Below are 24,263 nucleotides of genomic sequence, written 5' to 3' on the forward strand. Positions count from 1 at the left end.
CCCCAAGAAACCCCTGAGTGGAATTTCACAAGGCGGATTGCATGTACTGCGTGCGTACTCGTAAGTAGACTATGTATGGAGCAAACAACGCCTCCCTCGTACTCGTATTTGTCGGTGGGCGGAAAGTAGAATAATAATAATGTGCATAAAAGTTTGCCTAGTGGTTTGTTTGTTCCGCTCGGTCGAAGTGGGTAGACTATCTGGATGCGGTGGTTAATCCAAGTCCAGAGCCAGAGAAGAGAATTCTTGTGGTGGTCTGCAACTCTTCAGCAGGAGGGGAAGATAGGACTAATAAAATGATACAATGTCATGATTATTAAATCAATCAATCAATCAATCTGCAGACCACCTCGTGCCAGATAGGGACCAAAGTATGAGAAAGATTGTAATGGTGTAGATACGTCATGGGGGACCAGCTGGGGCAGGGACTGTTCAAAGGCCCAAAGACCCCCAAAAATTAAATCAAATCCGTTAGTTTAAAAGACTTATGTACACAGTACAGCGTACGGAGTACAGTAAGTAGTATTCCAGGAGGGGACAAGGCAGCGATCGGCGGACCCGACCGGATAGAAAGCGCCGCCCCTGGGCCAATTACCCGCAATTTGGGCGCCCAGCGTTACTTTCTCTCACGCACTCGTTCACTCTTTCAACCTTGAAAACCGTAACTACTGCGTACTACTGTAGTTAAAACTCCCCTTCCCCTCTCTACCTACTCACTCACTCTCCTTACTCCGTCGTCACCTTCCATTCCTTTGCCTCTTTTTGTCACACTCCCTTTCTCCATTCATCACCACCACCACCACCACTACCATTTCACCCTACTCTTATCGATTTGGCACATTTTGCCCCTCAAATCTAAACATCATGGGGTTTTCAACCCGTCTCCTCCGCATCCCGCGGCCAGAGGTATATTCCTATCTATTGGATTAGTGGTGAAATTTTACGGAGTTCCGCCTGCCTCCGTTGCTCGGTCGCTCTCTTCTTGAATTGAAGCTGACTTAACCCAATCCCGGCTGGTCCGGGTTTCCAAACACACAGACCTTTCTCTATGTCATGAGTCTTCAGACCGGTGCATCCTTAATCACTTTATCGTTACTTCTCAACAAAATCAGCGGCCTCTATGGCTTGCTCGCCCTTTTGACCGGTTACCATCTTTCACCTGTCCAACTGTCGATGTACCTTTACTCCCTCCTCGCGCTGGGTCTCGTCACATATCTCTTCCCTCATATTCGCCAACAGTCTCCCCTGCAATGTCTCGCGCTCGCCTGGCTCTACGTTCTCGACAGTATCATTAATGCAGCCTACACCACCGCCTTTGGGGTTACATGGTTCCTCGTTATAGCCCAACACTACGATAATGGAAGCGCCTCTGGACCGGGCGCGGAGACCATCGCGCAAACCGCCGGTTTCACCAGTCCAAAGTACGATTCGTCGCACAAGGGTCAAGCCGATCCCTATGCAAGGAGATCGGATGCCCTGGGTAACGCCGTGTCTCAGCCTGAAAGCCTCCAAAGCATCGTTTTCATCTGCCTGCTGTGGACCATCCGCATTTACTTCGTCTTTGTTATGCTGGCCTTTGCGCGACAGGCCCTCCGTCTCTACGTCGCCGTACCGCGACACACTCAACTCCCGACCCACAGCCGCAACACCTCCATCGCTAGCGTGGCTAGTGTCGCCGACATTGATCGCGAACCATTCTCTGCGCACAGCCCCGATGGCCAAGGGTGGCAGGGTAAACTGGGACGTATCATGATCAGCATCGGTCGCAACTACTGGCTGGGTGAAGATGAGGAGGGCGGTAATTGGGTGAATACTCTCAACCGCAATTTCCGCGCCCGCAACGCAGAACCTGAGCTGCCCGGTCCCCTTGAGAGAGAGAGAAGACGGCGATCGGGTACCGGCCCTCCCCAGCCTTCTCAGTCAACAGTTCAGGCGGCCGCTCTGCTGCAGCCGGTCTACGAACACGTACCGGGAACGAATGGAAAGATGCATGGCTGGAATGATGGCAGGTAGTCTCGCACTCGAAGCCATCAGTCAACACTGAGCGTTGCCGACTTATACAAAAAGCCGATTCTCACCTGTGGCAGGGCTTCGGCTCCGTCTCCGAAAAGCTGGCAAATTAGCGCCCATTAGCGCCCCTTCCACGAAGTGAGGCAGCCCTCGTGCTATCGGCGACAATAATCCCGCGCTCTTGCTAGAGGCTTGACCACTTTCCAGCCTTGGCCATCAACCTATCAGACATCGTCCTCCTCTTTTCTTTCAAATCCTCCTCTTTTCTTTCAAAGCCTTGTTATTTAAACTTATTGATACGATCTACATACTTATCTTCACGAACCGGACAAGCGGACACTGGCTGGGATGGCGGACCTACATGCAACAGTTCCACCGTCTTCTGTACTTCAGGTAGGCGTTGGTGTCGTTTGTGCGCGAAGGGGATCGCTTAGTGCCACCATTGTTGGGGGGGGGGTGGACATAATCAACATTCATGAGGTCTTGTGATGCCCTTTCTGAATTCGGCGTCTGGGACATGTACATTGATTGCTTGGGATATTGGGGGTGGGGATTGGTTGTGATTCTGGCGTCTTCAGGGTACATTTTGCGTGCATCGTGCTAGGGATTTGCATATATTTTCGACCATAGTTTCGCCCCGAGAGCTTGCATCATATGATGTGCAGAGCATATATACATATTATATCACTATTTTTGGGATCGTATTAGTCCATCAACCCGAGGTGTGTTGTTCGTAGATATTCAAACCCCGTTATGGGTCCAACCCCGGGCTCTCGACCGAGAACGTGGTGGCTGCTGACGAATGCGGTCCAGCTGCAGGTCTGCGGCAAATGACCCCGGATATCCGCAGAATCGAACGATGTGAACTAGGAGAAGATGGTCTTTGTTATCGAGAGTAGGAGGTACGCAAACTCCGTCTCTAGACCATAATTGAACAAGCGAGCTCAAGTAGACGAGCTAGTGTCGCTGGTCTACAGGGGAGGGATGAATCTAGATTAATCATATTTACGATATTCGACTGAAATGTATCGGCATTCGAAGCAAAAACCGCCGAGCCCGGCCAAAGTGACGTGCTCGAGTGGAAGTCACGGGACCCCCGCACTTTCCTCCATTGGGCCTGTTTGCACCCTCACTCAGTTGCAGTTTGCATCGATGTCGTGATCGCAGTCCAATCAGATGGGGGGTAATCCAACCCCCGATGGCGGAGATGGACCCAAAACTATGAGACGAACAAGACTGCTGCTGCTGCTGCTTGGAACTAATCCTAGGTGATTCATACTGGCGAACAGAAAAAAAAAAATTAAAGGAGTGCACGGCAAATCAGTCCAGCTAAATTATTTATCTTTCTGCTGTACATCCTCTTTTTTTCCCTTCCTCTTTCCCCCTCACCTCCGTTCTCTTTCCCCCTCCCCCCATACCTCTGCATTGTCTCTGATTTGAGTGGGGAATCACCGTATGCGGTGATATCCAATTCCTCGATCTCCCGACTCCCCTCCTTTCCCCCACCTCCTGCGCATTCGGTTGCGTAGCAAGCCATTGTCAACATGGCCTCCATTTCGACCGCTGGAGAAGCAGGTATGTTGCGTCAACTCGAGTCTTTCTCTGCTATACATGATTGGGAGATATTTCAGCGCTGCCTCTGTAATGGGCCTAATGGGCTAACTGTATGCGCTATTCAGTGGCGAGAATCGCCTACCTTACCAGCGATGTCGTTCTCTCCGTGCAACCCTCTCTGCAGGCAGATTCCTTGTTCTCCAAGACTTTGAAGACCCTTAAGACGAAGAACACTTCCAGCGTCTTGCCCAGAAGCACCCCAGAGGTACGTCTTTACTTCCATGTGAATGAATTTGGATGAGGTGGGCAGCTAATGGCCAAGTAGATTGTGGCCGTGCGATACAATGAGGATCCTCTTCTCTCCGCTTTTCACCCTCTGCAGACTGGCGATGCTGTGTCCGTGGTCACCAGCTCTTCTGCACTACTTTCCTCAATTCCTCACCTTTACCGTTTGGCAAACAACCCGATTGTCCTCCATGTCGCTCTGGAGCCCTACCCTTTCCCAGACTACTCCGTAATCAGCTCTATCCGGCAGTGTGGGTTCACTTTCCTGCACTCGGAGACTCTTCAGGAGGCCCAGGACATCGCTATCACCGCACATGCCTTGGCCCGCAAGTCTGGCAAGGGTGTCATTCATTTCTTTGACCCTGCCAACTCTGCCCGCGATGATGCTATCACAGAAGAGAATGCCGACCTCGTACGGTCTCTATTGAACCTGGGCCCAGACGCCGCCACCCATACTGCAGGTTCGGGTGTCCAGACTCTGTACACTGATTCAGGCCGCGTCGCCACCGTTTCGGAGGATGCCGCTGAGAGCACCAATCAGCAGACTGGGGGCACTTCCACCCCTGCTCAAGCCTCGCAGCTCTCTGCCAGCGTTAGCATCGATACCTCCTCTGTTGGCTCCTCTCGCCGGGACAGCAGCACCGATAGCCGCGGATCGAGCTCTGCTGCCACTACGGTTGATGCTTCGTCGGTTCGCCCCGTCAGCGCTGCTGATGTCTTTGAGTGGACTTCTCAGATCTGGAAGAGTCTTTCCGAGGCTGTGGGACGCAACTACCGCGCTATCGAGTACACGGGCCCCTCTGATGCCAAGTCGGCTATCTTTGTGCTCGGCTCAACCGGTGTGTTTGTGGATGTCCTGGGCAAGGAGGAGATTGGTGAGCTGAGCAGTGTGGGACTCATCACTGCCCGCCTGTACCGCCCCTGGGTTGGTGGTCAGATCATCAACTCTATTCCCAGCTCTGTGGAGAAGATTGCAGTCCTGGAGCAGGTCCGTAAGACCACCAAGTGGGGTCCCTCGTTCATGGATCTCCTCTCCAGCCTCTCTCCTTCTGCCGGTCGGCCTACCCCCCAGATCGTTGGTTACAGACTTGGCTATGTTGAGCCCTCGACTGCGGTCCAGGCTCTGCGTGGCATCGTTCAGAACTTGAATTCCCCCTCTCCCATCCAGAACTTGGAAATCGGAAGCTCCAAGGTCCCTACTCTCCAGAGCTCCCTCGAGCAACCCCACATCGAGAATGCCTACATCAAGATCCTGAACCAGCTTTTCGGTGAGCGCCTTCACGTCGCCAACCAGCTGGGCTCCAAGAACGCTGGTATCTCCGCCACTATTGCTGCTAGCCCCGAATACGGATTTGGTGCCTTGATTGCCCGTCTGGAGCACCGCAAGCGTTTCATCCGCGAGGTTGAAGAGGCTTCGAAGGCCTCCACTTTCGCCACTGATGTTCCCCGCTCTTGGCTGTCCAAGTGGGCTCTGAGCGCTTCTGATGCCTCCAAGGCCAACAAGCTGGCTCCTGATGTGATCGCGCGCTTGTCCAACGACGGCTCCCAGCTTGCTAGACAGCTTCTGGCTTCCAAGAAGCTCTTCTACGACGAGTCTCTGTGGCTGATTGGCTCTGACGCCTGGGCTTACGATCTCGGAAACTCTGGTGTTCACCACGTTCTCGCCTCCGGGGCCAATGTTAACATGCTTATCATTGACTCTCAGCCTTACTCTGAGCGCACCGCAGCTGATCCTACCCGCAGAAAGAAGGATATCGGTCTGTATGCCATGAACTATGGCAACGCCTACGTCGCTTCCGTCGCTGTGTACGGCTCCTACACTCAAGTGCTCCAGGCTATGGCCGAGGCCGAGAAGTTCGAGGGTCCCTCCGTCATCGTCGCCTACTTGCCTTACAACCAAGAGAATGACTCCGCTTTGACTGTTCTTCAGGAGACCAAGAAGGCTGTTGACCTTGGATACTGGCCCCTGTACCGCTGGAACCCCGCCAACGAGGAGAAGGGTGAGGCCAAGTTTATCCTGGACTCTGACCGTATCAGACGTGAACTTGAGGAGTTCCTGCGCCGTGACAACCAGCTTACGCAGCTCACAAACCGTCAACCCAAATTCTCCTCTGTCCTTGCCGAGTCGTATGGTACCGAAGTCCGTGCCTTGCAGAAGCGCCAGGCTAAGGACTCTTACGAGAAGCTGCTCGAGGGTCTCTTCGGTGCTCCTCTGACCATTCTTTTCGCCTCAGATGGTGGTAATGCACAGAACATTGCCAAGCGCCTTGGTAACCGTGGTCGCGCTAGAGGCCTTAAGACCCTTGTTCTGGCTATGGATGACTACCCCACCGAAGATCTCGCCACTGAGGAGAACGTGGTCTTCATCTCCAGCACTGCTGGTCAGGGAGAGTTCCCCCAGAACGGCCGTGGTCTCTGGGAATTTGTGAAGAACTCTGGCGACTTGGATCTTTCCTCCATCAACTACTCCGTCTTCGGTCTCGGTGACAGCCACTACTGGCCCCGCAAGGAAGATAAGATCTACTACAACAAGCCTGCCAAGGATCTCGATGCTCGCGTCGCCTTCCTGGGCGGCCGCAAGCTTACCGATATTGGTCTGGGTGACGACCAGGATCCCGATGCTTATCAGACTGGCTACTCTGAATGGGAACCTCGTCTCTGGCAGGCTCTTGGCGTTGACAAGGTTGAGGGTCTTCCGGAGGAGCCTGCGCCGTTGACCAATGAAGATATCAAGATTCAATCGAACTTCCTGCGTGGTACCATTGCCGAGGGTCTTCTGGACGAGAGCACTGGTGCCATCTCGGCCAGTGATCAGCAGCTCACCAAGTTCCACGGAACCTACATGCAGGACGACCGTGATGTTCGTGACGAGCGCAAGGCCCAGGGCCTTGAGCCTGCTTACAGCTTCATGATCCGTTGTCGTCTGCCGAGTGGTATCGCCACTCCTTGGCAGTGGCTGCAGATGGATGCTATCAGCAGCTCCCACGGTAACGAGACCATGAAGCTCACTACCAGACAGACCTTCCAGTTCCACGGTGTCATCAAGCGCAACCTTCGTGGCGCTATGCGTGCCATCAACAAGTCTCTCATGACTACCATCGCTGCTTGCGGTGATGTCAACCGTAACGTCATGTGCAGTTCACTCCCTGAGCTTTCCACTTTCCACCGCGAAGCCCATGCCGTCTCCCAGAGAATCAGCGACCACCTTCTCCCCGCCACCTCTGCCTATCACGAGATCTGGCTCAAGGATGATGATGACAAGAAGGTCCAGGTTGCTGGTGATGCTGTCGTCGACCACGAACCCTTGTACGGTCCTACCTACCTTCCTCGCAAGTTCAAGATCACGATTGCCATTCCTCCTCACAACGACACCGATGTCTACGCCCACGACATTGGTTTGATTGCCATCAAGGGCACTGATGGACACCTGGAGGGTTTCAACATCATTGCTGGTGGTGGTATGGGTACCACTCACAACAACAAGAAGACCTACCCCCAGACTGGACGTATGTTCGGTTACGTCCCTGCGGATCAGGCCCATATTGTCTGTGAGAAGATCATGCTTGTTCAGCGTGACCACGGAGACCGCAAGAACCGCAAGCACGCTCGTCTCAAGTACACCATTGACGACATGGGCGTTGAGGCTTACAAGGAGAAGGTGGAGGCTCTTCTTCCGGAGGGTCTGCGTTTCGCTGAGCCTCGTCCCTTCAAGTTCGACTCTAACGTCGACACCTTTGGCTGGCTCAAGGATGAGAAGGGTCTGAACCACTTCACTTGCTTCATCGAGAACGGTCGTATCGAGGATACCGCCGATTTCAAGATGCGTACCGGTCTGCGCGAGCTCGCCAAGCTTGACAAGGGTGAGTTCCGTCTTACCGGTAACCAGCACGTCATCATCTCCAACATCAAGGATGAGGATCTGCCCGAGGTCAAGGAGTTGATGGCCAAGTACAAGCTTGACAACACTGCCTTCAGCGGCCTCCGTCTGTCTTCGTCTGCTTGTGTTGCCTTCCCCACCTGTGGTCTTGCTATGGCCGAGTCGGAGCGCTATCTGCCCGTTCTCATTGGCAAGCTGGAGTCCACTTTGGAGGAGGTCGGTCTCGCTCAGGACAGCATTGTCATGCGCATGACTGGTTGTCCCAACGGTTGTGCCAGACCCTGGCTTGCTGAGGTTGCGTTCGTCGGTAAGGCGTACGGCGCTTACAACATGTACCTGGGTGGTGGCTACCACGGCCAGCGTCTGAACAAGCTGTACCGCTCCTCGATCAAGGAGGACGAGATCCTGGACATCATGAAGGGTCTCCTCAAGCGCTACGCTGCCGAGCGCAACACCGACGGCGAGGTGCCGGAGAGGTTCGGAGATTGGTGTATCCGTGCTGGTGTGATCAAGGCGACGACTGACGGACAGAACTTCCACGAAGGAGTAAGTTGATCTTCTATTATATTGAAGTACTTCGCTAACAACATCTTTTCAGGTTGCTGAGGAAGATGAAGAGTAAGATGCTCGTCGATGAGATCTAGCGATCAAGATATATTGTTTCGCATTGTTCTCCTTGCATCATTGAGAAAAATATCTATTTGAACGAACTGTTTATGATCTTGGATGATGATACAGCTAGCTCTTTGTACATACTTCTGATGACTAATTGTTTCTATACAACTATCTTGAGTTCTCATTTTTTTCCCTTGCTCCTGTAGCTTAACAAAATTGTAGTCAGCATTGAAGCGGATGATCACCATGTGGTTAATCTCATAGTTCACTGCCGCACACCGGTTGCCGCCGCAGACTAGGTGCTCACTCCGTACCGACACTCATTCTACAAATGGAAGGCGGTATTAAGGGCCCGCCGCGGGGACAGTCTTATCAACCTCCGCCTCCGATAAAAAAAAGGCGGTTGCGGAAAAAAAAAAAAGAGGCACATCACATCATCAACTTCCCCGCTGTCACTTCCACGATTAATTCTAACACAGCGCGTTAATCACAACTGACAATTTCAATCGACCTTCCCTTTCCCTCTTTCCCCATTTGAACCGAGAAAACCGGAACGATGACCACCCCCAACACCCAAGACGACGACCCCATCATCGCCTCCTACAACATCTACCTCACGGACTCGGAGATCTCGCGCTACGTGCTGCAGTACCTCGACCGCCCGACGGGGTATAGCTACGACGACCGCCACGGCCAGAAACCCACGGGCTTCCGGCTGAAGCCTTCGACGGGCCTCGTCGAGGTCGACGTGCCCATCAACACCCGCGTGAACTACGACGTCAGCAAGGGGTTGCGCTACGGCGATGCGCTGAAGAGATCCCAGCGCGCCAGGGAGGGGGGCGCCTACGGGATGGCCGGGGGGTTCAGTACTGGGGGGAGCAGTGGTGGTGGTTCTGGTGCTGGTGGAAAAGTCAAGATGGAAGGTGCCGGTGCCGGTGCCGGTCCGATGCAGGTCGACGAGGGGAAGGAGACGGCGCAGTTGTTGCGGGTGCAGACGCTGGGTGGGCGGATTAAAGGGTTTGAGGGCGGGGATCCGGTTTATATGTTGGGGGCGTTTCGCGGGGGTGAGTTTTTTTCTTTGCCTGGCTGGTTCCGTCCCGGGGTTTCGGGGAGGTCCAAGGGTGAGGCTAATTCGCTCTAGAAAATCTTCATCTGTCGCCGGTTACCGCGGTGGTGCAGTTGCACCCCCAATTGCATCATCTCGATGCCTTGGATGAGATCCCGGCCAAGGGGAAGGGCAAGGGTCGCGGCAAGGATGGGGAGGAGGAGCGGGCGGGGCCGGCGGGCGAGAGTGAGGCCCGCGCCATCGATGTTAAGATTAAGGCGGCCGGGGAGGATGGGGAAGCGGCTACGGTTGCGGGCAACCTGGACCTCTTGAAGCAGATGCAGGATGAGAAGTGGAGGGATTATGAGTGGGTGGATGCTGAGGTGAGTTTTTATTTTCTTTTTTGCGTCTCAAGAAAAAGAAGAAGAAGATGATTCCGTAGGAAAGGGACGGGACAGAACAAGACAGGACAGCATGCTGATGTTCTTTCTGGTTGAAAACAGACCGAGGAATCGTGGCAACTATACGAGAACTACATGATGCATCAGGATGTCGAGACTCTGCCGCAGCTGCAGTCGGCGATCGAGTCCGAGGAGTATCTGGATAAGATGAGCGCGCCCCGGATTGACCCTGCTCGGCCGGAGTTGACGGGTTGGGCGATGAAGCAGAACCGGAAGAAGCAGCGCGAGGAGGCATTGCCCCGGGAGGGGGCTGCTGGGGACGGTGGGCAGCAGTAGGTATAGAGAGGTATCATGGATAGGCACGTTAGTTTACAGATGGGTTACGACAGGGCAATGACTTGCATTATTTTTTGCTAGTACGGAGATATCACTGTACGGAGTAACTTAGAGATACGGGACCTACTTGTTTGAGGAATGATGAGCACCAGGCACGGCGAAAATCAATTCAATTGTATAAAATTGTCATTGAGATGTTCCAGCTGGATACCCGCAGTAGGCTTGACTCCGTGAGCACACTCATGTGGAGCAATCATGGATTTCTCTTGCCTCCGCCGAAACTCGAGGAATCTCGACTAGAGAGGGTCCTGGCCAATCAAGTCTCCGGACAGCGAAAATCTTATCGCGCTTCCAGAAGGTCACGTGCAGTCATGTGCAGTGCTATCGCCTCTCCCGGCCCGAAGTTCTGCTGCTGCTAGAAACAATTACTTATTTTTCCTCCCGTCCTTTTGAGAAGAAAAGTAGATTGGGTTTTTTTTCTCTCTCCAATTTGCCTTCACGATTGTTATCCTCTCTTCCTTCTTCCCCCTTATCCCTCATTCTTTTTCTCCTTTACGTCTTCGGAGGGCTGCAGTGCGGCTATCGATTGGAATTGATGAATTGAAGTTTATTGCCTGGCAATAAGCTCGCTCTTGATCACTCCAATCCCCATCCTGCATCATCCTCGTTGACACTGTCTTTCTCCGTGCCTTCGCCATCGCGTTCGGCTTTACCCTCTTCTTCCATACATAATATCCTATTACCTCACGATTAATTACTGTCGACTTGCATAAGCCTTGTTTTTATATCTTTACTAGCGACATTTCTTCTATCATGTTGTCCCGCGTCGCTCTCCGGAAAAATGCTTTGGCTCGCGTGCGAGTTACAGGCCGCTCGGCCTTGCCATCACCGGCAACATTGAGGCTTCATTCGCAGTCAACTCGACCGGCCTCTTTCACAAACACTTCGTCTACAACAATCACACAAGACCGTTCTCGCCGACCTTCCCTGACCTCAAATCGAAACCTTGCCACCGCCGCAGACCAGTCCGCGCTCAGTCAGGGTTCAGGCTCATATATCCCTTTCGACACTGCCTCCTCCGAGGAGTCTTCCTTCCCTGGCGACAGCTTCTTCGATCAGAGGCTGTCTCCCTTTTTCAGACCACATCCCCAGGGGCTCTCTAGTTCTTCTTTGATTATTGTGAACGAGGCTGCGCAAACCAGGCCCAAGGTGCAACGGAAAGTGAAGGGCCTGGGCGGTGACGCGGATGAAATGCTTGCCAACCTTGATGTGTCTCTTCGCATCCACCAGTATGAGAGATCTGCTACACTGATCAGTCGCTTAAAGGACTGTTACCCTCCCGGATCACCTGAGTACCTTGCATTGTGCAACCGCCACCTGAACGAGATCGTCTCGCACATGTCCGTGACCCGGCAGCATGAACTGGTCCCTGCCTGCCAAAGATTTTTCGAAGTGGAACTTGGAACACATGGTCTCGAGCCCAATGCTACAACTTTCGCGGTCATGATTCGGATGGCTCTCCGCATGTTTCACGGCTCAAAGCGCGACAGAACCGTGCGCAGGTACTGGGAATTGGCCAAGAGCAAATCATTGGAGGAACGAGTTCTTGCGGACTCTATCTTTTCGGAGTCGGATTTGGGCGAGCTGTCGCAGGTCGGTCCCCTCCCTTCATATCATTTTTTTCCTCACTGCCCTTCGTTCTCGCTATCAATGAAGACATGCTAATCGTCTTATTCGTGTAGATCTGTTCTGACGACGTGCAACGTGTGGCCATGGGTAACTTCAATTCTAACATAACCGGCGATGATGCCTCGGTCGCCGAGTCTCAGGCTGTGGAGGTCAAGGCTGTCAAACAGAAAGGTCTCGGTCTTTCTTCGCTTCAGGAATCACTCGAACTCTTCTCCGACCCCTCCAGAGTTTCAATGCCTCTTCACGAGGAAGGCACCGTGGAGGACCAGATGCGTCAGCATAGGGAGGCCCGGCAGCGCCAGCTTGAAAAAGATGCCATCCAGTCTGCGCTAAACCGTTGGCGCGCCGAGAGTGACACAAGGAGAAAGCGTGGATTTGATGGTGCTGAGAAGCGCTTAGGACCAATCATCGACCAATGGCTCACTGGGCTGGAATCAAAAATCGAAGAAGAGATCGAGTCTTTCAGCAAGCTATCTGCCAAGCCTGGGGCGTCTATCAACGCAGCGGAACTTGATTTGTTAGAGTATGGTGTTTATTTAAGTGCTTTGAAGGCGGATCGCATTGCAGCAATCACGATCCTGAGTGTCATATCCACCTTCAGCCGCCTGGGAGTGGACCAAGGGACGAAGTTGGCCGGACTTGCTTACGGTATCGGCTCGGAATACCACGATGAGATCTTGGCAGAAAGAACTTTACAACAACAAAAGGAGAAGCAGTCTTCTCAAGGCCTCAGCAATGTCAGACAGGCGCTTGCGATTCGCAAGCAGAAGGATGGCCGAGCGCGCTGGTATCACCTTTCGCGCAAGATTGAGGAAGAGGACCCGTCTATCTCTTGGTCGCCTCGAGTGAAAGCCAAGGTCGGCGCCACTTTGTTGGGCTTTCTCTTCGACGCTGCCAAGGCCCCAGTGGAGGTCATCAATCCTGAGACCCAGAAGAAGGAAATCACCATGCAACCTGCATTCCAGCATAATTACCAGATCACTTGGGGCAAACGCGCTGGCTATATCCATTTACATCCGTCCGTCGTCGAAATCTTGCTCAGGGAGCCTCCCGCCGACGTCCTGAGCCGCCACCTGCCGATGGTTTGCGAGCCCAAGCCTTGGAAGGGCTTGGATGATGGCGCCTATTATGTGTACAAGAGTGAGCTGATTCGTTCGACACCGGGCGAGGGTCTTCAACAGGCCTATGTAAAGGCTGCTATCAAGAGCAATGGGCTTGAAAAGATTCGGCAAAGTTTAGATATCCTAGGGTCTACAGGCTGGGTTATCAACCGGGAAGTTTTTGATGTCATGCTTGAAGCGTGGAACTCCGGCGAAGCCCTAGCGAATCTCGCTGCCCTGGAGCCAAACTTGACCCCTCCTGAAAGGCCGTCTGCGGAAGAAGGTTATGAGGCTGAAAAGAAGTGGGATCGGCTTGTCCAACTCATGGAGAATCGCAAATCCGGTATCCATTCTCAGCGTTGCTTCCAGAACTTCCAGATGGAAATCGCCCGCGCTTACCTCGACGAAACATTCTACCTCCCTCACAATATCGATTTCCGTGGCCGTGCGTACCCTCTGCCGCCTTACCTCAACCAGATGGGCGCCGACAATGCCAGAGGCTTGCTGCTTTTCAGTGAAGCTAAGCCGCTCGGCCCGCAGGGTCTCAAATGGTTGAAAATTCAGATCGCGAACCTGTCAGGATTCGACAAGGCCAGCCTTCCTGAGCGCGAACAGTTCACAATGGACCATCTGGACGATGTACTGGACTCTGCTAACAATGGCCTCAAAGGCCGGCGTTGGTGGCTCAAGGCAGAAGACCCTTGGCAGTGCCTGGCTGCCTGCTGCGAGTTGAGGAATGCGCTCAAGCTCTCAGACCCTACTCAATTCCTGTCGCAATTGCCCATTCACCAGGATGGATCTTGCAACGGACTGCAACACTATGCTGCGCTGGGTGGTGATAAGGTCGGCGCTCAGCAAGTCAACCTTGAGCCTTCCGATCGTCCATCCGACGTCTACAGTGGTGTGGCAGAGTTTGTCAAGAAAACCGTCGCCCAGGATGCCGCCGACGGCAACCCAGTCGCCAAATACCTCGAAGGGCGGATCACCCGCAAGATCGTGAAACAAACGGTCATGACCAACGTCTATGGTGTCACCTTCATGGGTGCCATGAAACAAGTTCGAAAGCAACTTGTCGACCACTATCCGGACCTCACTCCTGAGCAGAGAGTTGAAGGTGCTTTGTATATCGCGCGCAAGATTTTCGAAGCTTTGGGCTCAATGTTCAACGGTGCCCACGAGATTCAGTACTGGTTGGGAGATTGTGCCAGTCGTATCACTCGGTCCATGTCGCCGTCTCAGATCGAAGAAATGATGCAGGAAGCCATGGGGTCGGCGAGTGCCGCCAACATGGACCCCTCTAAGAAGTTCCGAACCACGGTTATCTGGACAACTCCTCTGGGATTACCCGTGGTCCAGCCTTACCGAGTCCGCTCGTCACGACGTATCGCGACTAGTCTGCAGAGTTTGAGCATTATCGATACCAACGCGGATGATACTGTCTCGGCCCGCAAGCAGCTTCAGGCTTTCCCTCCCAACTTCATTCACTCCCTTGACGCCACACACATGATGCTATCGGCCATTGCGTGCCACAAGGCGGGTCTATGCTTTTCAGCCGTCCACGATTCCTTCTGGACGCACGCCTGCGACATTGACCAGATGAACGAGCTTCTTCGGGAGGCGTTTGTGCGCATGCATTCTGACGACGTCGTTAAGAGACTGGATGCTGAGTTCAAGGTCCGTTACGGGGACAACCTCTTCCTTGCCAAGGTGCGTAGCCGCAGTCGCATTGGCAAAGCCATCAACGAGTTCCGCAAGAGTAAGAGAGAGAAAGGAAAGAGCTCGAAGATGCTCGAGCTGTTCGATGAATACAAGCGACAGAAATTCTTGAAGTCCGACGATCCGGAGTTGCAGGCCCAGGGCCGGGCGATGGTGACCCCCGCCAGCATCTTTGAATCGCTTGGCGAAGACAAGGATCTGTCTATCTCCACCTCGCTGGGTGCGACGGCTGTTGGTCACATTCCCGAAAATGCCGATATCACCAGTCGAGGCCCTGATCCTCTGGAATTCGACGAGTCGGATCCCGCCATCGAGTCCCTGTTTGGCACAATCGAGACCGATCCGGAGGCGCTTGTCACGGAGCTATCACCCGAGGAGGAAAGGCCCAAGCCGAAGCGCAACAAGCTCACCCAAGTCTCGTACGTGCACTTCTGGCTTCCTATGCAATTCCGCGAGGTCCCAACGAAGGGCAGCTGGGATGTCAGCCGTATCCGAGACAGTCAGTACTTCTTCTGTTGAAGGGCGCATTATATGGGAACCTTCCTCTCTGAGGGTGACCTTTTTTTTCTTTCTACGAATCTTCTGGTCTATTTCTCCTTTACTGATATCCCTTGTATGATTTGTGCTTTGTTTTGACTCTCTGTACCAACACGTGGGGTGTTCTTGCATGGAGTTTTCGGAGGCGCGTGGTTGCTTCCATACTGTATAGTTAGCACGGACATTGTTTCGGATCTCCTGTGTCCTAGAAAAGCGATGACTACCATTTCAATGTATATACACCTATTATGAATAACTCCTTTCACTTTCACTGCTCTTTGCGATCGCTAGCAGATGCCACAGTCATGCCCCAGACATGGAGCAGGCTTCTCTTTACTCAAGCAAGTTGTTAGGCCGCAGCTACAGTTGCCCGCCAAACCTCCAGGCACCCTACTCCCATGTAGTAGAATTGACACTTGGCTTCCATCATGTTTGAGTATAAAAAAGATATAGTGAACCTGTATTCCTAGCGTTGCATAGTTATTCAGTTCTCAAAGATCCAATCACTCCTTGACATATATGGTAGGTCATGTGCACTACAAGGCAAGATTCCGGGGTAGAACATCATCAACAGTGGAATCACCAATAGTGATAAAATCTACACAGTGTGTCTTCCTTCTGCTTTCTTCCTTCTTATGACTCTTACTTAGCCTCAGCCATGATTTCTGTTTCCTTTTCTTTTTTCTTTTTTCTTTTTTTTTTTTTTTCCTCGGTCCAAATTGGTGGAGTCAAGTCAATGAATCGGTTGTATTTGTCCAACGCACAGATCCTCCACCAGTTCCTTGGGAGACACGGAGGAAGAGGTCCGAGATGAATCGGGCATTGGGAGTTTGTTTGCAGTAACCAATCTCGTATCGGGTGTGAGCGCCATCCATTTCCTTTCCTCTCCTTCTTGTCAGTGACTGTCTGCCGGTCTGACCCTCTGCAGGGTGCAGATCCGGAGTCACGGACCCGTCAGTATGATCTAGTTAAGTTAAATTGCTGGCTGCTGTTTCTTCCCCCGCCTTTTCTTCCCCGCCGCCCCCTCTTCCAACCAACACCACCACCTGCACCACCACCACCACCACCACAACCTGATCTGATCTGACCACCCATTACCTTACCTTAGCTACTGGCTCATCCCATTCGGGTCACCATTCAAATTAAAATCCCTCTCCCCCCCCCACCCGCCACTAAAATGATGAGCTCGATATTACCATATGCCCTTAGCCGAGCCTGACTGCCCACATCGACTGCTAGCAGATGAAAGAAGAAATTCCAATGACTAGGGTTGCCAGCAACAGTAAGAGAAACACGAGAGCCTAGCCTATCGAGCTACCGACCCTGATGAACTCGATTTAGTGATAAGTTAGTGTTGCTGATGCTGGTGCTGGTGCTGGTGCTGGTGCTGGTGCTGATGCTTCTCGCATACCGCGTGAACGGTTCTTTCTCAGTGAGTAGGAATATGCTGAGGGAACCAGAAGATGAACCTCGGATGGTCTTCTAGACATCCCAGTAATCTAACTACTTGTTCCTACAGTACTGTTTGTCAGGCTGTAGTCTGTTCTGTGGCGAAATTGCCTAGGCCAACCTGTTATTACCTTTAGTAGGGTCTCGGTCTCGCCCATTTGTTCCTACTCCAGCTTAGTCCCGCCCGCGTTCCCCGTCCCCGCATTTCCACCTGGCTCTTTCCCTGAAGTCCCTTTCCAGGTTTCCACTTTCCCTTTCCTTCTCCGTCCCGATCTTTCAATTTCCACGTTCTCAATTTCCCTTGCCCACCCTTCACCTTTCTCGGTCAACCGGTACCTGGCCTGTTGGTTCAGTTGGAGGTTCGAGTTCCTTCCCTCTCTTGCTCTCATCCCTTTCCCACACTCTCTTACCCCCACTGACAGGCTCAGTTACTCATCCACCCACCACTCAACTTACCACCTCATCTTTTTTTTTTTTGCTTCATTCTACCATCCTAAGTTTCTGAACTGAACAGCGTTGCGATATCTCAAATTAAATCCGTGCTTACTAGCCCATCACCTTCTCCACCCCCCCCCCCCCCCCCCCCCCCCCCTCCAACTGTTGGGGCCTCACGGCCCTCCACCCCAAACGCCGTCTGTCGCCCGCAGCCCGCTCCGTTCTCATGCCTCGGGCGCTTGTTCGCTTTGCTCGGTGAGGATGTCGACCACCGCCATTCAGCAGTACGCCAGCTCATTTGTTCCTTCTTCCTCAGCTTCACAGTCGGGAGGCATGGCCCAATCGCAGACCGTCGGGCTGGACACCCTCGCCGAGGGTTCGCAGTATGTCCTCGATCAATTGCAGTTGTCGCGCGAGGCCGCGGCCAAAACCGTCGGCGATGATACGCCCTCGGACTCGCTGAGAAACTCGCTGCCCAAATCCAAAGACCAACCTTTCTACCGCGACGACAATAACTCTGTCGCTGGCTCCAGGTACCAACCGCCGTTACAGCGAGATCCCCTCGTGGAGGCTCGTTCGGCGATCCGCAAAAATTCCGTGTCGGCTCCCGTCCGGCGCCGAATCAGTCGAGCGTGCGATCAGTGTAATTCGCTCCGGACCAAATGCGACGGACAACACCCATGTGCACATTGCATCGGTAAGCTCATCTGTCTTCGTAGATTGATTCCTTCCCGCTCCAAGCCCCCCGGTGAGTCAGCAGGCTGACTGACGGCGGCGCAGAATTCGGGTTGACCTGTGAGTACGCTCGGGAACGTAAGAAGCGAGGGAAGGCTTCGAAGAAAGACCTGGCAGCTGCGGCTGCAGCTACCCAGCTGGGCAACGGTCAATCAGCCCAAGAAAATGGCGCACTAGTGGGGGAGCATACGCCCCCGGATCGGCGACGATCGTCTCAGGAGGTCAACGGGCGATTTGACGGGGGTTTTGACACAGCTCAACATCTCAATCCTCCGTCACGACAGGTGCGGGATCCTAATGCTCCTCCGAGTATGTCTACGGTTGAGGATGCGCACTCAGCTCCGCCGCATTCGCAGCCATCCTTGAGGGCCGCCATCGATGTCATGCACATGAACCATTTCAATTCGTTGAACAACGAGTCACATCGTGCTCCAATGCCTGTCGCCGATCTTCGCGCCTTACCGACCTCAATCCTATCGTCGCATGGGTTAAGTTCGGGGTTTGGTGAAAACGCGTTTGCGATGGTGAACTCTCAGGAACCTAATGCTTCCGCATTGAACCATTTTCGAATTGGAAATTCAACCGAGAACCCCACGGCTCCATTCTTAGGACTATCGCCTTCTGCACAGTCTCCAGGCTGGCTGCCTCTGCCCTCACCATCTCCCGCCAACTTCCCTTCCTTTAGTCTGCCGTCATATTCGAGCACGTTACGATACCCCGTGTTGCAGCCCGTGCTACCTCATATCGCGTCCATCATTCCACAATCCCTCGCCTGTGATCTCCTTGATGTCTACTTTACCAGCTCATCCTCTTCACACCTTTCGCCATTATCTCCTTATGTGGTGGGATACATCTTCCGGAAGCAGTCCTTCCTCCATCCTACCAAGCCACGAGTGTGTAGTCCTGGTTTGCTGGCCAGTATGCTCTGGGTCGCCGCGCAGACGAGTGAGGCTGCGTTCCTGACATCTCCGCCCTCTGCTCGAGGGCGTGTCTGCCAGAAATTACTAGAACTGACCACTGGCTTACTCCGGCCACTGATTCATGGACCGGCAACGGGGGAAACATCGCCCAACTACGCAGCTAATATGGTCATCAACGGTGTCGCCCTCGGTGGATTCGGCGTCTCGATGGATCAGCTAGGTGCGCAGAGTAGCGCAACCGGTGCCGTGGATGATGTGGCTACATATGTGCATCTAGCCACGGTCGTTTCAGCAAGTGAGTACAAGGCCGCCAGTATGCGTTGGTGGACGGCAGCATGGTCTTTGGCGCGCGAGTTGAAGCTGGGTCGTGAGCTGCCGCCCAACACTTCCCATACACGACCAGACGGCGAGCGCGAGGGCGACACCGAAGGGGATCCTTCGAAACGACACTCTACGTCGTTGATGGCCTCCATGGGACTTGGACCCGGCAGTACAAATATTAATGTCACAGAAGAGGAACGGGAGGAGCGCCGGCGCCTGTGGTGGCTACTGTACGCGACGGACCGTCATCTGGCTCTCTGCTACAACCGGCCATTAACGCTGCTCGATAAAGAGTGCGGACGTCTATTGCAACCCATGAATGACGACCTTTGGCAAGCGGGCGATTTCTCTACCGCCAGCTATCGCCAGGTTGGCCCTCCCCTCGAGTGCACCGGTCACAGCATGTTCGGGTATTTCTTGCCGCTGATGACTATCCTTGGTGAAATCGTTGACCTCCATCATGCCCGAAGCCATCCACGTTTCGGTATTGCGTTTCGAAATAGCACTGAGTGGGAGCACCAGGTGCTGGAGATTACCCACCAATTAGACACCTACGCGCAAAGTTTGAAAGAGTTTGAGGCGCGCTACACCAATAGCTTGGCCCTAGCAAATGCGGAGAATGAGCAGATCGGCGAGGGCGCCCATTTGGATCATGTCAGTCCGTCGGGTCGTTCCAGCAGTACGGTCGGATCCCGGGTGAACGAGTCCATTGTGCACACGAAGATGGTTGTCGCGTATGGTACCCACATCATGCATGTTTTGCACATTCTTTTGGCGGGCAAGTGGGATCCGGTCAACCTGTTGGAGGATCACGATCTGTGGATCTCCACCGAAGCTTTCGTCTCTGCGATGAGCCATGCCGTTGGCGCCGCCGAAGCGGCAGCCGAAATTCTGGAGTTCGATCCGGATCTCAGCTTTATGCCCTTCTTTTTCGGAATCTATTTGCTGCAGGGTAGCTTTCTGCTACTCCTGGCCGCCGACAAGCTGCAAGGTGACGCCAGTCCGAGTGTTGTCCGGGCTTGCGAGACGATTGTTCGCGCCCACGAGGCTTGCGTTGTCACCTTGAATACTGAGTATCAGGTATGAATTGCTACGACCCTAGCATCCATGTCTTCTTAAACTAATACCTTTGCTTTCAGCGAACATTCCGCAAGGTCATGCGCTCGGCTCTGGCGCAGGTGCGAGGTCGTATCCCCGAAGACTTTGGTGAACAGCAACAGCGTCGCCGGGAGGTGTTGGCGCTGTACCGGTGGAGCGGTGATGGCAGTGGTCTTGCCCTTTGATGATGGGCTGGTGTCGCATTGATTCTTATTGCATATTGCCGTATATTCTCACTATACCCATGCAAGCGATTGACATGATGTGATGTGAATTCATCTGCGATTTGTGGGATGATTTCGAGGAGTTTGGGAAGGGGAGCAAATTATCCTTGGGTGCGGTTTGATATCCCTGAGTTCTTGTTTCGGTGGTAAATATTTCTTTTCCGTGGTGTGGTGTCCGTGGCTGGCTTTGTGTACAGTACATGATGTCAGAGCCTTGCGGTGGATATAGCCATTGTTTTGTCAAATATAATCCGTAAATAACTATTGATGCTGATCTGCTGTTGTTGACATAGTAGGTTGAACCGAGGTAGGTAGTAGTGAAGGGGTCCACCCTTGTAAAGTAATCATCATCTATTGGTATACGAATGTAGTACGAGTGTGGAAATTAATGGTCAGGACTTAGACAACGTCTCAAGAATGATTATACGTTGATACGAGTCGGTATTCAGCTTCGGAGTCGAATTCGGAGTTTATTGATTTTTGTTATCAGAAGTGGGGTCTGTCTCACTACTCAGTAACCCTGCCTGTCAACTAAGGCCTTCCCAGTTCCCGGGCCTGGGGCCCGCCAAGTCAACCGCCTTCCTGTTTAGGCACGCTAAGCCTGTTTAGACCTGGGAGTCACCCCACAACTGAGAGTTCCCAGTAAGTTCTGCTTGACATTGCACCTTTCTCTACTGTGAATTGTGGACGTCACTTGACTGAAAGCCGCGGAGGTTAAATACGGATTCAAAAGACCTCCGCCTCAGCCTCACCGAGCTCCCCTTCTTCCCTTCAAACTCCCACAGGCCCACGAAAACCCCATGATTCTTCGACAATGAAACCCGTCATCGCTGTTCCTGCTATTGCAGGTCTTCTCTATCGTGCCTGGTCACACAAGACCCTCACCACCCTGGGTTTGGTCGCCGCCGGGCTGACCGCTTCAGCTCACGCCCTCCACCCATGGTCGACCCCGTTTATCCTGCTGGCCGTATTCTACCTCGGAGGTAGCCGAGTGACCAAGGTGAAGTTTTTCTTGGATACTACCCATTGAGGCCCTGCTAATGGATCTGATGGGTATAGGTCAAGCACGAGATCAAATCCCGCTTGACCCTCTCCGCGACCGGCTCCGAGGGCGGCGAAGGCCCTCGCACCCACGTCCAAGTCCTCGCCAACTCCATCGTCGCCTCGGTGCTCATCCTCGCCCACACCTACGTCCTCGCGAAGCGGTCCGCCGCCGGATCCAACGCCGCTCAATGTTTCTCGAACGGTCACGATGTAGCGGACGTGTTGATGGTTGGGATTGTCGCGTAAGGATTCCCCCCCCCCCTCCCCCCGGAAAGCTTTTGTTAATGACTGTGTACTGTACACACAGGAACTACGCCGCCGTCACCGCCGACACCTTCTCCTCCGAACTGGGGATCCTCTCCACCTCGAAACCGCGCCTGATCACCTCGCCCACCTTCCGCGTCGTCCCCCCCGGCACGAACGGCGGCGTCACCGGCACCGGCCTCCTGGCCGGCATGTTCGGCGCCTTCACCATCGCGCTGTCGTCGGCCGCGTTCTTGCCGTTCTGCGGTGCCCCCCCGGGCGGCAGTACTTTGGGTTTGTTGACGAGTCGCGCGGGGTGGGTTGCGGCTGTCACCGCCTGGGGCACTCTAGGCAGCGTGCTGGATAGTATTTTGGGGGGTCTGTTCCAGGCGAGTGTGGTGGATAAGCGGACGGGGAAGATCGTGGAGGGGTCTGGCGGGAAGAAGGTCCTCGTTCATCCTTCCTCAACCAAGGCGGGTGTCTCGGCCAACGCTGCGGGGCTTACGCCGGCGCGTGGGGTTAGCAGTAGCAGTAGTGCGGCGCAGCAGCTGCGGGCGACTGAGGATATTGCTAATGCGGCGACGGCGACGGCGACGTTTAGGGGGAAGCGTGGGGAGGTCGGTTCTTCTTCTTCTTCGGCGGGAGAGACGACAACGGATGACAGGCATGAGAGTCGGCGGGTGGAGAGCGGACATGATATTTTGGATAACAATGCGGTGAATGTGTTGATGGCGGTGGTTATGAGTGTTGGGGCGATGGGGGTGGCGGGGTGGGTTTGGGGGCTGGATGGTGCGGATTTGGTGTGGTAGTTTTCTCTTTGGAGAGGGAAAGGGGGTGGGTTAATATGATATGGTAATTTATGGATGCTTATTATGTTCTATCTTTGGTGAAATGAGTCTTTGCTGATTTGGTTGCAGTATATATTTCTCTCGGTTGGCTTGTTGGATCGACGATGATATCAGGCAAGGTCTCAAGTCATTGGGTTAATCCCCAACTTGGATCACACTTTCTAAAATAACTTCTTTTCGAGCACTAACGGAAGAAAGAAAGAGTCTATTTCTACATCAGGGTACAAGTATTGATCTTCTTCTCTGCCGCCCACGCAGCCCATGCTGCCCGATTCTTCCGCTTGATCGCCTCGCGGTATTTCTGGCCCTCCCGGTCCAGGTAGCTCATGGTGACGCCCTTGTCCTGCACGTACTCGTTGAACGCCTTCCAGCTCTCCTCCGACATCAGGATCTCGTTGCGCTGCTCGGGGAAGATGTTGGTCGGTCGGGTCCGTGGCGCCATGCCCTGCGGGTACATCTCGAACGTGAAATGTTTCTGGCTGCGGTGCAGCTGGAGTCCGTCTGAGTCGAACTCCCCCGCGACGAATGGCAGGCGGGACTTGGGAGTTAGAAGTCTTCGCCGACCGTCATCGTGGTCCTTGTCGGGGGTTGCTTCCCTGGGTGGCCGCCGGTCCTCCTTTTCTTTTCCCCATGTGTGCGGGGGAAAGTGGAAGTCTGCGGATACAGGGCTAGCGTTCTCCGGCGAATACCCATACAAGCTGTGAGCTCGATCTCGGTCCTGCTCCGGATTTTCGGTTTGCTGCTGTTCTCCATCGGTCTCATAAGGCACAGCTTCACCGGGTAGCTCCCCCTCCTCGTCCCCCTCCTCCCCCCATGTGTGCTCGGTGTCCTGAAGATGGGGGAAATGGAAGTTCGCGGAAAGAGGACTAGTCGACTGCGGCGAGTACCCATACAAGTCATGAGCATGATCTCGATCCTGCTCCGATTGCCCGATCTGCTGCCGTTCTTCATCGGTCAGCCCGGGCCTGGACACCCGCAGGTACCACTTGATGGTCTCACCCTCCGGCGCGTCCAGGATCCCCTCCCGACACGCCTGGAAGCACTGCTGCGCCTCCTGGTAGTTCTCGCGAAAGTACTCCACCCTACCCTGCCAGTACTGGCACCGCGCCAGGCACACCGGGTTGCCGAGCCGGTTGGCGATGCCAAAGGCCTCGAGGACAAAGTGCTCGGCCTCGCGGTCCTGGCCCTCCTCGAGGAAGGTGATCGCCCGGTGCAGGGCCAGGGTGACCTCCCACCGATCCAGCTTCTCGTCGAGCTCGGCCAGCAGCGGCTCGATCGGGGATTGCGCGCGTCTCCGTCGGTGTTCCTCCAGCGCTGCTCGCGCCTCGGCTTTCTTCCTGCGACGCGCCGCCTTTCGCGCCGCCGCCTTCTCCCGAGCCTCTACCAGCGTCGGCGACGGGGTCGACTGGCGGTCCAGGAACTCCGTCCCCACGTACCAGTAGTTCTCGTCCGGGTCGTACTCCTTCCAGGAGGTGTCGCCCTCGTCCAGCGGCGGCAGCGGCTCCGGGTTGTATTCCGAGGCGAGGTCGGAGTCGTTGCCGGCGTCCTCGTCTGAGAAGTCCTTGAATTGATACTCGTCGGAGTCATCGTTCCGCGTGCGGTCCACTTCGTCCTCGGAGGAGGATTCGCCGAAGAAGTGGCGCTTGATGGGTGGTAATGGGTTCATTTTTTTTCCGTTGTTGAGTATATGTATGGCCAAAGGTGCTGGGGTTTGTTTGGTTATGAAGTTGTTGGAGATGCTAAGGGGGCTTATATATTCATATGTGCGGGTGTGCCCTTGG

At 54.0% G+C, this 24,263-nt stretch overlaps 7 protein-coding genes across 7 annotated transcripts; 6 read left to right on the top strand and 1 right to left on the bottom strand.

The window, feature by feature from the left end:
- Positions 1-776: 776 nt before the first annotated feature.
- Positions 777-2,190, top strand: BO95DRAFT_244414 (inositol phosphorylceramide synthase regulatory subunit KEI1). The gene is made up of 2 exons (XM_025581375.1): positions 777-906; positions 1,039-2,190. Exons 1-2 carry the CDS (start codon positions 865-867, stop codon positions 2,011-2,013), a joined length of 1,017 nt encoding a protein of 338 aa, XP_025446287.1. The 5' UTR covers positions 777-864; the 3' UTR covers positions 2,014-2,190.
- Positions 2,191-3,289: 1,099 nt separating this feature from the next.
- Positions 3,290-8,524, top strand: BO95DRAFT_511177 (sulfite reductase (NADPH) subunit beta). Its single transcript, XM_025591411.1, has 4 exons — positions 3,290-3,585; positions 3,690-3,829; positions 3,890-8,272; positions 8,325-8,524. Exons 1-4 carry the CDS (start codon positions 3,555-3,557, stop codon positions 8,346-8,348), a joined length of 4,578 nt encoding a protein of 1,525 aa, XP_025446288.1. The 5' UTR covers positions 3,290-3,554; the 3' UTR covers positions 8,349-8,524.
- A 240-nt stretch (positions 8,525-8,764) lies between these two features.
- BO95DRAFT_511178 (uncharacterized protein) lies at positions 8,765-10,225 on the top strand. The gene is made up of 3 exons (XM_025591412.1): positions 8,765-9,405; positions 9,483-9,769; positions 9,890-10,225. Exons 1-3 carry the CDS (start codon positions 8,898-8,900, stop codon positions 10,121-10,123), a joined length of 1,029 nt encoding a protein of 342 aa, XP_025446289.1. The 5' UTR covers positions 8,765-8,897; the 3' UTR covers positions 10,124-10,225.
- Positions 10,226-10,620: 395 nt separating this feature from the next.
- On the top strand, positions 10,621-15,409 carry BO95DRAFT_405362 (DNA-directed RNA polymerase). Its single transcript, XM_025583998.1, has 2 exons — positions 10,621-11,776; positions 11,866-15,409. The coding sequence occupies exons 1-2, from the start codon at positions 10,937-10,939 to the stop codon at positions 15,145-15,147; spliced, it is 4,122 nt and encodes a 1,373-aa protein (XP_025446290.1). The 5' UTR covers positions 10,621-10,936; the 3' UTR covers positions 15,148-15,409.
- A 1,805-nt stretch (positions 15,410-17,214) lies between these two features.
- On the top strand, positions 17,215-20,619 carry xlnR (putative C6 transcription factor). The gene is made up of 4 exons (XM_025591413.1): positions 17,215-17,304; positions 17,366-17,746; positions 17,830-20,105; positions 20,165-20,619. The coding sequence occupies exons 2-4, from the start codon at positions 17,383-17,385 to the stop codon at positions 20,306-20,308; spliced, it is 2,784 nt and encodes a 927-aa protein (XP_025446291.1). The 5' UTR covers positions 17,215-17,304; positions 17,366-17,382; the 3' UTR covers positions 20,309-20,619.
- Positions 20,620-21,161: 542 nt separating this feature from the next.
- BO95DRAFT_405370 (DUF92 domain-containing protein) lies at positions 21,162-22,443 on the top strand (the record flags this gene model as incomplete). The annotated part of the gene is made up of 3 exons (XM_025583999.1): positions 21,162-21,347; positions 21,407-21,633; positions 21,699-22,443. The coding sequence occupies 3 exons, from the start codon at positions 21,162-21,164 to the stop codon at positions 22,441-22,443; spliced, it is 1,158 nt and encodes a 385-aa protein (XP_025446292.1).
- A 1-nt stretch (position 22,444) lies between these two features.
- Positions 22,445-24,148, bottom strand: BO95DRAFT_479066 (uncharacterized protein; the record flags this gene model as incomplete). Its single annotated transcript, XM_025590078.1, has 1 exon — positions 22,445-24,148. One exon carries the CDS (start codon positions 24,146-24,148, stop codon positions 22,694-22,696), a length of 1,455 nt encoding a protein of 484 aa, XP_025446293.1. The 3' UTR covers positions 22,445-22,693.
- Positions 24,149-24,263: the final 115 nt, after the last annotated feature.

This window comes from Aspergillus brunneoviolaceus (genome assembly GCF_003184695.1).
Source record: "Aspergillus brunneoviolaceus CBS 621.78 unplaced genomic scaffold BO95scaffold_7, whole genome shotgun sequence".
Classification (NCBI taxonomy): domain Eukaryota; kingdom Fungi; phylum Ascomycota; class Eurotiomycetes; order Eurotiales; family Aspergillaceae; genus Aspergillus; species Aspergillus brunneoviolaceus.